We start from the raw sequence: 11,258 nt of genomic DNA on the forward strand, positions 1-11,258 counted from the left end.
ATTTTAAAGCATCTGCTTCTGCCCTCATAATTTTCCTGATTTGGCCCTTCCGGGAGTGAAATGGGCACTCCCATAAATGTGGGTCGTAGGACCTAGTTTGATTTCAAGCCTACATTTGGACACAAGACCCGTAAGACCAGATTGAATATCTTGGGCTCTAATGACCCATTCTGGGCCCAGCTTCATTCATGGATCTCGAGTCCGGTTAGTGAGCAACTTCTTCTGTATTGCAGGTGAACAATGCAAGTTTTCTATTATTTCTGCAGTTGACTAAGAAAAACTAACACAACTGTACATCAAGGGTGGGAAATACAATAGGAATAGGGTCTTTTAAAGCCAGTTCTACGACTCCGTCGCCTCCACAGTCCACACTAAACGTCCTTTACATTTAGACAGCACCAAGGAAGAAAGCGCAACTATTGAATACAAGAACCAACAGTAATAAGCTTCTGCTTAAATGTTATCAGATCAATATCAAGCGCTATAACCTCTAATTGCTGGATGCCATTGCCTCAGCTCATTGCCACTGCACGCAGCCTCAGAAGTTTCTTCCATCAAGGCTTGGGACACACCACTGTTGCAGATATTGGCAAATGCCCTCATGTGTTTCATGCCATATTGAGTGAGTGACCCACAGTGAGTCTCGAAAACACGAACCTGCAAATATAAAATTCAAGCATATATCACAAGAGGGAAAAGAATCATAAAATGATATGAGTTTGTTTTTTTATAAAAAGAAAGCGTTACCATTGATTTCAGGCATTGCCAGTCATCAACAAGAGGCAGGCCACGTGCTCCAACGGAATTAAGAATTCTAGAACCCTTATCTGGTCCAAATAAAATTACTCCAATCATATCAATACTTGCATCTAAGTGTTTTCTGTGCCTCATTGTCTCTGTAATCTGCTTAAGCATTTCTGATTTCTTTTCTGATCCCTCTGCTGCATTTTTGTACTGTAAAACAAAGCAATCAAATTTGCATGTCATCCAGACATCGACCTGCTGCTATTAACTCCAAATGGAACAGGAAACCTGAAGAGCTGCTTAATATGAGCTTTGAGATTAACCAAATAGATTAAAGAGGGAAAGGCTCACCATATGCCACATGAAGAGAAGATCTGCGTCTCTCTGGTTGACAACTCCCATTTGATCAGGCTGAAGCTTGTTCGGAGGAAAGTTGGTGCTGGCAGGATCGAAACCTTGATACAAGTATAGCTTCTCTGATTTGACGCTTGTGTTCCCATATTCCATCACATGAGATCCAGAATTGTAATTGTTAAAATTGGAAGTCCGTTCCTTCACCTGCATGAACATAAGTAAAGCTTGTAATTATTCTTGTATTTAACAGAAATTGCGGCTGAAGATGTTGATAGTCTAAATATTGTTGATCTTACAGCTTGATACTGTTGACTTATGGTCTCTCTCTTCAAATTGTGAGTCTCACTGCAGGAAATTTATAAATACATATTCAGTTTGGAAACTTCATCAATATAGAATCACATGATCGTTTACAGCCTAAAAGTTTGCTTGTTCTTTCGAGGAGCAATATGGAATACCTGTCCTCCATCCAAGCAACACTGTACAAATCCCCCAAGCAAGTGATGTACTCTGGAGGTGGAGAAGGATCCATTCCAGGGCAATAAGTCCCAAAGCTGCTCTCTTGTGCATTTGATGCAGTAGTGACATATATATCTAGATCTTTGGGCATTACACCTTCAAAAATGCTACCACTTTCACAGGCCTCCACATATATAACCTGTGTGGCAGCATAAAACTTTGTAAATAATCATAATTTGTATCTTTATAACACACAAGTTCTGAGCCACTGATCACTTTACCATCCCTTTATAGCTCTTCGCAGCGTGCTTCTTCTTCAAGACATCAATGAATTCCATGGCATACACATAAGGCATATTTGGCATCCCTACGATCCCAAATGGAAGATTAACTAGCTAGAAAAGCACTTATATTCTTCACGGGTCACTTGTTAACGCTAATCCCAAAATAGGGGAATGAAAACCAAATTTTGAGATTGTAGCTACCATGAAACCATGTTAAAGCTAATATCACGCCATTTACTGTAGTGTAAAATAACACAATATAAGACTACATAAAGTACTAAGTACAGAAAAAAAAAAAAAAATACCAAGAACTCCAGGGCCTCCATGATCAGAGTAGAATATAAAGATCCTGTCATTGGCCTTGCTATTCACGACCTTGCCACTTCCACCTTTTACAGCTTTCCTGTCACCAAGAAGTACGGCATACAGATTCTGAGCAGTCACATGCTCGCCAGTATAATCCTGCCGTGATTATCCCCATTGATAACACAATTTGGTCAGTGAACTATAATATCAATTAATGTGAACGATGAAACTTCAACTAAGGAAAATTTCTGCCTCATCAGCTTCATTAACACATAGTGGAACTCCGGACGTTTAGATTGAAAGACAATAACATATAAGTGGAAAATAACACAGTTGTCTTGAATGATAACAAATATTGTAGAGCAACTTCTCCCGAAGAAAACTAAAAACCAATGATCTGTACTGCAATCCACATGATATCAAGTCTCAGACGTGCCACCAAATGCTTTTTTGATCAACCAATTAAGATGTTTTTATTAGTTTTTATTCACTTAAAAGAGTAATGGAGGCCAAAAACAACTTTACTTTCTAAAATTTAACATGATTATTAGAACTAATCTACAGCAACTAACTACTGAAATGTTCAATACAAAGCATTGTCGAGGACAGTACAAAAATTAGTTCCCAAAAGGATATCCTAGTTGGTTAGATGTCTTGCAGTGAATCATAGGGGACTATAAGACATCTGGGGGATCGAACTTTCCTTGTACCAACTCCTAGAAGATTGTCACACCAACCTCAAAGAAAATTTGTTTAGAAGTATGTGTTTGTACATGTGAAAGAGTGACATAGAATATGCCGTATGTGCAAAGTGGAATTAAAAATAAAAAATAAAAAAATAAAAAAGGAAGTTAGTTTCTTTGTTTGCTCAAAAGCTGATGTAGCCCAAAGCCAGGCTGCCAACTGATTAACTTTCTGGATTCTTCCGCCCCCGGATTTAGAAAATTAACCACTGTGATTCAGCAACTGAAAGGACCAAAAAGATTACAGAACCACATCATTTTCATTAAAGTGGAATAGTTGTTACGTTTGATATTAAATTGTTTCAGGAGCTTTCACATTACTTTCACATTATTGTAATTTAAGCTAGGGATACTGTTCATGATTAGACATCAAGAAAAACAATTAAAACTGACGAAGCGCCAATGAAAATTAATACACCATTTAGTGGCCATCACTATCAAAGAGGAGCATTATTGAATGTTGACAAAATGAAACCAACTCATAACACCAAAGTCAAGATTAGCATATTAAGGTCTTTGTCAAGATTAAAGAAAGAGATAATAGGATTAGATATTAAATTAGTGGTTGCTTTCCTAATTACATAGGAAGGAATATTTTATTTAAAATTAACGAAAAAGATTTGGTAAATACCTTCGGCACACCGTCATAAAGATTTTCACCTTGTGGATGGTTGATGATCACACCAGGCCTGGGATTAAGCTCATGCATGGCTATGTCGTCGTACATGAACACCACTATGTGCTCTTCTTTCAACCCACCTTTCCTCAGCAACTGATATGCATGGCACACATCGGCCTGCAACAATTTCGTCATACAAGTTTAATTGCCATAATAAAATGCAAATGCTAGCTAATTAAGTTAATTAACGGTTCAAAAAAAAAACCGTAAAAATAGGACTACACACACACACACACACCTGATGCCTGTAATTTGCATAGCCAGATGATCCAGCCACAAGAACCGCCCATCTAGTGCCAACAGGCTCACCACCTTCCTCCGCCGGCGGTTCTTGCTTCTCAGAAGGCAACAGGATTGCTGAGTCCCTTCGGTTGAACCGTGCAGCTTGAACTCCTCCTGTAAAAAGAACCAGTACTAGTACTAGCAAAAAGAATACAGAGCGATGATGGGCAGTGGCCATAGAGAGTGCGTGGAAAAAATTGAGAAAATTAGTGATGAAGAAGCAATCAAGAAACAGCACAAAAAGAGGGAGAGTGAGGTGGTAAGAACGGAGAAAGTCGTACTTAAAGAGCATAAGGCGGTGGAAGGTGCCATGCAAAAGCAGGGATTGACACGTTTTGACCGCTGATCAAAAATGGGTCCCCACTCCCCAAACACTACGTTGCCAACATACGTTTGTTTTACTTCGGGAATTTGGAGTTTCTTTGTTTGCTTCATTCTTTTTTCTGGAACCTATGCACTTTCCAGTACCTCAAGCCATCGTTTTTTTTTTTTTTTTTCATTAATTTTTTATTATCATTTTTTTTAATAATGTTATGCATCTTCAACAATAAAATTGAAAAAATAAAATAAAAATAGTGTGCTTGTCCAATTCCTCTTCATCATCCTCTAATGAAATCCCCCGCAAATGACATTTTGTTATAAATATCAAATACCGTGCGTAATGGAAACGAAAACAATGGCCCAAATTCATCAGTACAGACACAATCCCTGGGGGCATTTTTGAATGCCTAGACTCGATTGTTCAGCCACTGCAAAACTAAAACAATGATATGTTGAACAAGAAATACGAATATCTTGGAAGAATAACTAAATAAATAAATAGGAATTACAGGGCCTCTCATCTTATATCAAGAAATGAAACTAGAGCTGAATTCTTTTTCTTTTTTTTTTTTAAGCAAAATTTTCAAGAGCAGACTTGTTATATATTATGGTTGTCAATTCGGACAATGAAACTGATTAGTAAACAGGTTATTCCTCCAGCCAGAGCCAGTGATAACAAGAATGGTGAATATGCAGCCTAAATGATTCTTGACCATAAGGTTTCAAGACTATGCTGCGTTTTTATCAAGACAAAAACATAACAAAATCACAATTAGCATAAATGTCACCGCTCAGAAGATGGTATGTGTTCCGCAATGAAGCTATCGAAACAAAGACACACTTAACGCTTGGTTTATATCGCAGGGTTCCTACCCAAAGGTAAATGACCCACTCAATCTGTAAAAAGTATTAGATATCTTTCAGTACTTCCCCCTCCAGGAATACCACTTCAATTTCACATGGTACCACAATGGAGAAATACCCAGCACCCCTCGTGCTAACCTTGGATCAAAAACATCAAATTGCACCCGATTCAGGGAGTCTAAAAGAACTTGAGCAGGCACAGACTCAAGAAGAACCGGACGGGCCTCAATTGGCACCGCCCCAGATAGTTCACGAGCCTTCAGCAAATGGACATTTGCCACTGATGCCATCTCAAAAACAGCATCACATAAACCCTCACGAGAATCCAAGTGGATTTCCGATCGACCCCCCTCCTTAACAAGCAAACCATGGTTGGCTGCCACTTCAGCTGGTATATAAGAAAAGTGGCGGTTGCGGCTAGCATGATACGGTAATGACTTAAGTAGCAAAAGAAGGCCACTTGCCTTGCCAATATGAGATGCTGCGTGATCAGCTGCAGCGGACTTTATACCACCAGCTTGAAGTGTCGTGTACAGAAGAGTTGATACAGTATCCTCAGCATATTTCTCCAAATCTTCAATCTTTTCTGGGATATCACTAATCTCTCTGTTTGCATCATTAATTCGAGCTTCCACAGACCTTTTCAGCCATCCCTTGCTTATTTTATTTTCAGATAAAACTGATGCAAGAGCTTGAGCTACTGGGTGCTCAATTTGCTTCCTAACATAGATTTTGTCTATTGCCTCTTTCCACCAGACTAGGCGCATGAGACCAATCCGGGGATCAGAAGCAATATCCATGGCTTTGGAAGTTTCAACATTAAAGGCACGGAGGGCAAAGGCAGTTTTCCGTAATTCAGGGGGGAGTTCGAGGAGGCAGAGGTAGTGATGGTAATCATAATTTCGCACTTGCTGTACACAGTGGGAGAAAGCTGCTCGTAAGCTACTTGAAGCACCACTCATGAAATCCTTGTTGTGATTTTTCCTGCAAATACATAATTTATTAAAGAATAAATTAAATAACAATGTAAACAATAAGGTACGCAGAAAATTGTATAGAGAAGGAAGACTCCACTGTATAACATAAGCCCACTGGTCTGAAAGCATTTTCCATTCGTAAATATGTTAATGAAAATTGTATAGAGAAGGAAGATTTTGCCATATAAAGATAAGGCAGAAATCTTTTCCCTTCTTTCTCATTAGAAACAAAAATCTCTTAGGTAAGAAACATCAAAGATACGAGCAAAAATGGGAAAGCATACTCTAAATCCATTAATGTCCTACATAAATTTTTAAAGTCAAAAGAACAAAACATTCTCATGTATGCAAAAGGAGAACGTCATTTACACAAACCACCTTCTAAAGCAGAATGAACTTAAGTGTTCAATCAAATCACAGGCTGTTTCCACTTCTCATCCCTTCCCTAGCGAGAGATGAAATCATTGACAAATGGACTGACTAGATGCAGTAGTGTTATACTTGGGAGTTTCCAGAAACATCATATTTTCAGATAAGAACATCACAATCTGAAACTGCAGAATGAGATAAACCTCCAGAGAACATGACAATAACATGGGCAACTGATTCAACTGAGATTTTTTCATCCTAACACCTAGTCCCATTGTGAGTTCAAATGGCTTGACATTTAGCATCAGCAAAAGTCACCATTTCCGCACATGGTTTGGTCTTCATATTCAACACTTGAAGACCCGACCAGACAGACCTGGAACCTACCTCCTAAAAAGGGAAACAGAACCAACAGTAATAAATAGATGCCCAAAACAATATCCATCCACACTATTTCTCGAAATTTCTAAATTTAAATGAACCTCAGCTTATTTTAATTTTGTTCTCAAGCACACTACCTTACACATTTTAATTTTAAAGACTTTTCTAAAATTAGAAACTGAGCTTTGAATGTTCAAGTTTCTAGAGTAAATGCTTTCACCGTTGGGATTGTCCATACTCATACAGAAACTAATGATTCTATAAAACATGTTTGATAACTTAACCATGATTTCCAATTAGTTCATTGATAGCGTTGACAGAGATGACTGTGATCTAAGTTAAAATATATAGTTTGCAAAATTTTGCTAATCAATTCTCGCAACTAATATTACATCAAATGCTGTATTCCTCTGTTTAGACCATTAAACTGAAGGGTAAAAAAGATGCATTGTTGTAGAGCTTATTAAGGTAGATAAGATTCAAAACACTCCATCATCGATGCCACCACCACGCATCTTACATATTATAAAATCTACCAAAAATTGTAATGAAAACCTATAATCAGACACATAACTACAGCCCGAGATGAACTCCTTATGGTTTCTACAAATGCCACCAATCAACATGTGCCAGCTACTACAGATATTAAAAACATCAGTCCATTATTCGGATAACAGTAATACAGCTTCAACATATAAGATTCCAGCATAGCAATTGTTATCAACTCAAAAAATGATCGGGCTGACTGGGTTTTGCAACGGCATCTGTTCAAAAGCAACGCAGCTGTAAAGAATGCTCGTGCGATTAACATGCTTCACTGGGAATTATCAAGATGAGTATAGGAAATTTTGTAGAATCGCATTTGTTAGGGAATTTAATCAAAGAAGGTTAAGGATTCTTGTTTGCGGAATTTCGTCAAACAGGGATCGTGCGTGTCTATGAAATAAATAATTAACAAACATAAAGAATCAGAAATGCAATAAAAGCAATGACTAGAAGCAAAGAAATCACGTCATCACATTGGGTTTGAACATAATTTACAGAAATGGAAGCTCACCGACTGAGTTTGTTGCAGCTAGCAGTTCAAGGTCACTAGTCATTAACGTACGCGTTGCCTCATTCTATAAAATAAATCCATATGCGAACATATTGTAAAGCGGACTCCTTAGTCCTTTTGCTTTGATCCCAAAGTGCAACGTTCTGCTAGCCTGCTAGGCCCATTAACGCTGATAAGCGCGGGTTTTTGCTTTGAGTAGCGTTTTGACACCTAAATTCCTTATAAAAGCCCTTCTCAATTGAAATTACTTAAATAATCAATATAATTTTTCTGAATGAAAATATATTAAACACTTAAATAAATTATTGTTTTAACAATTTCTTACACCCAACTGATTTTATAATTTATATTAAAAAAACTCATTTTATAATTTATATTTGTATCTTATATTTTAATTCAATTTTTTAAAACTTTAAGAATTAAAACTTATGGAGATAGAGATTATGTAATTAGAAAAAAAAATAATTTAAAATTTTAGGATTTTTCCGTATTCATAAATAAAAAATTAAAAGAAATATTCTTTGTATGGTGAAATTTAAAGACAAGATGATTGTGTTTAATTTCTGGGTTTGTATTCTACAAATTAAGCTGAGGATATTTTATAGAACAAAATTCAAGAGTGGTGTCAAAATAAATTTTTGGGGTGTAAAAAGCTCTACACTTTTGGTTTTTAGATCATCGCCCATTGCTTTGTTTATTTTTGGAGTGAAGCTTCTTTCACCATCCCTTTAAAACTCTTAAGAAACCCTACTTTCTTCTATCTATAGCTCTTTCTTTGAGGAAATAACAAGGACATAAAATTAATTAAAATTTATTTTAATTTTACAATTATTTAAAATAAGTTAATTAAATTATAAACATACTTTTTAATAATAAGATTATGACTATTAGGTCTTTTATTTGCTCATTGTTTCAAACTTGCTTTGATTTTATCAACAAATTAAGTATATCATGTATTAAGATTAAAAATTAATTAAGGGTTCATAATTTATAAAAATAGTTTAGCTAATTAAATTTATATTTATCCTTTTATGTAATTTCAAATAACAATAGAAGTATGGAAATTATTACAAAAGTGGGACGTTATAGTCTTACTATTATTTAAAATAAATAAATTAAATTATAAACATACTTTTAATAATAAGATTATGATTATTAGGTCTTTTATTTGGTCATTGTTCAAAATTGCTTTGATTTTGTCAATAAATTAATTATATCATATATTAAGATTCAAAATTAATTAAGGATTCAAAATTTATAAAAATATTTTAGTTAATTAAATTTATATTTATCCTTTTATGTAATTTCTAATAACAATAGAACAATGTCTATGATTACAAAAGTGGGGCGTTATACGGATATCAAATGGGTGTAAAAAGCATTACAAAAATAGGATGTTGTATTTACCCGAGTTCGGCCTCATTCTAGACCCCATAATTGTTACAGTTTACAACTTACAAGCCCATTAGAGACAATTAGCCATTGAATAGGGATGGCAATGGGGTGTGTGAGGGTGAGAGGCCTACCCCATTCTCCAATCAATTAAATGGGGTGGGGAAGGGGATGAAGAATCTTCATGTGGGGAATAATTTCTTTATTTTTATCACATTTTTCATTTACCTGTTTCACAGTAGGTATAGATACATGATTTTAATAAATAAAAAATTAGAGACTTAAAATAAAATCATTAACATATTATAAATTATTTAAAAAAACTCTAAAAGTTTGAAATAATATCTTAAAATGATATTAAAATTAAAAAATATTCAAACAGAACAGCACCTTAAAAGTGAAAATAAAACATAATAATATTTTAGAATTGAAAAAGAATTATATTGTAGGGTTTTCTTTTAGTCATAACTTGTCTATATTACATAAAAAATAAAAGAAAAATTATTAATTGACATTATAGTTGATAAAATAAAAATTATTAAATAAGAATTAAAAAAATTATAAATAATGGGGATTAGGGTGGGGAGTACAAAACCAAACCTCACCCCGTTAGAAATTTAGGGATTATTTTGTCCTCATTCCCCAAAAATTATTCAAAATTTTTTTCATTTCGGGTGGGGCTCCATGAGGCCCCAAACCCGTAAAGTATTTTGTCATTCCTACCATTAAATTGCTTATTCAAAAGTTAATCCCATCTTTGAAGTTAATTAACTAATTGATTTGTAATGTCAAAGGCTCCATTTGATATAACTTTTTAAATAGAACTTTTATTAGTAAAACTTTTATAAGTTGAGTTTTTGCCTAAAATTTTTTAGTTATTTGGTTGTCAATAAGAGCTTTATTAAAAATTATAAAACTACTTTAATAGACAAAATTTTTTAAACTTATGCTTTAAAAAATGAAATAAGATTGTCAAATAAATAAAAGACATTTATAAATTTTAACATTTTTAAAAACTTTTTGATCTATACTTTCAAAAACCCAAAATTTGATCTTTTGTTAGTAGAGGTAAAATAACTTATTTAATCTTTAAGAACTATTCTAAAAAAAACATAAATTTTAAAAAGAGTTTATAAAATTAAATAAGCACTTATGACTAGTAGATAAGTCATACCAAGCAGGCACTAAAATTAGTTTGTCAATTTGTCATGCTTATAACATAAGAAGCAGAAGATAAAAGAAAAAGAGGAGAGACTTGTAATACTATATTTTATTTTTTAAGTATAACTTTCATGTAAATTGATTAAAACATAAAAAATTAATTGAAATTTTTGTACTAAACCTGAATTGGCAATATAAAATGCATATTAGGTAATAGAGTAAAAGGACACCTATTCACTTTATCAGTCTCCTGTATATGTTGTCTCAACAAATTTTATGTTTATTTAGAGTAGCTATTTTTCAATTGAATTTCAACTAGAGTAATGCTATGCATCCCAAATTATTTTTTTCAAAAAATTATCCCTAATGACGTCGTATTTATCAATTGGATAGTGAGGGTAGTACAATTACTTCACTTAGATCTTATAAAAAATTACCAACCAATCAATTAATAACATATCATTTAAGATGAAATTTGGGATAAAAGATGAATGTCTGTCATTACTCTTTTAACTATGTGCAAATCAAGACATGTTATAAAGGACATTGAATGCATATATTTTAAAGTTGACCAAGATTTTTTCCTTATCTGATCATGTTCTGAGCAAATAACTCAATTGCTGATTGGTTGTTAATAAATAAATAAAAATAAAAGAAGTTAAATCTTACCTATACACTACCAGTCAACCACTAAAAAGACACATAACAGAAGATCTTTAAAAACTCAGTAAAGATTAGATCAAGAGAGGATCCTATTCCTTTCAAGTTAAATCCAGTTATGATAATTTAAGAAAAATCTCAACTTTGTATTATTATTATTAAGTGATGCAATGATAAAAAAGTAAAACTATATATATATATATATATGTGTGTGTGTGTGTGTGT

General features: G+C 34.0%; 2 protein-coding genes across 3 annotated transcripts; both read right to left on the minus strand.

Moving 5' to 3' along the window:
• Positions 1–209: 209 nt before the first annotated feature.
• Positions 210–4,268, minus strand: LOC18047690 (legumain). Its single transcript, XM_006440316.2, has 9 exons — positions 3,808–4,268; positions 3,522–3,686; positions 2,147–2,303; positions 1,839–1,924; positions 1,557–1,756; positions 1,395–1,443; positions 1,096–1,302; positions 748–954; positions 210–657 (listed from the first exon to the last, which is right to left on the minus strand). The coding sequence occupies exons 1-9, from the start codon at positions 4,141–4,143 to the stop codon at positions 475–477; spliced, it is 1,590 nt and encodes a 529-aa protein (XP_006440379.1). The 5' UTR covers positions 4,144–4,268; the 3' UTR covers positions 210–474.
• A 662-nt stretch (positions 4,269–4,930) lies between these two features.
• Positions 4,931–7,933, minus strand: LOC18047691 (NADH dehydrogenase (ubiquinone) complex I, assembly factor 6). 2 transcript variants are annotated; one of them, XM_006440317.2, is made up of 2 exons: positions 7,821–7,933; positions 4,931–6,020 (listed from the first exon to the last, which is right to left on the minus strand). In XM_006440317.2, exon 2 carries the CDS (start codon positions 5,996–5,998, stop codon positions 5,093–5,095), a length of 906 nt encoding a protein of 301 aa, XP_006440380.2. In that variant the 5' UTR covers positions 5,999–6,020; positions 7,821–7,933; the 3' UTR covers positions 4,931–5,092. The 2 variants fall into 2 exon arrangements, with proteins under 2 accessions (XP_006440380.2, XP_024042700.1); XM_024186932.1 differs by lacking the exon at positions 7,821–7,933 and adding an exon at positions 6,392–6,813.
• Positions 7,934–11,258: the final 3,325 nt, after the last annotated feature.

This window comes from Citrus clementina, unplaced genomic scaffold (genome assembly GCF_000493195.1).
Source record: "Citrus clementina cultivar Clemenules unplaced genomic scaffold, Citrus_clementina_v1.0 scaffold_3, whole genome shotgun sequence".
Taxonomy (NCBI): domain Eukaryota; kingdom Viridiplantae; phylum Streptophyta; class Magnoliopsida; order Sapindales; family Rutaceae; genus Citrus; species Citrus x clementina.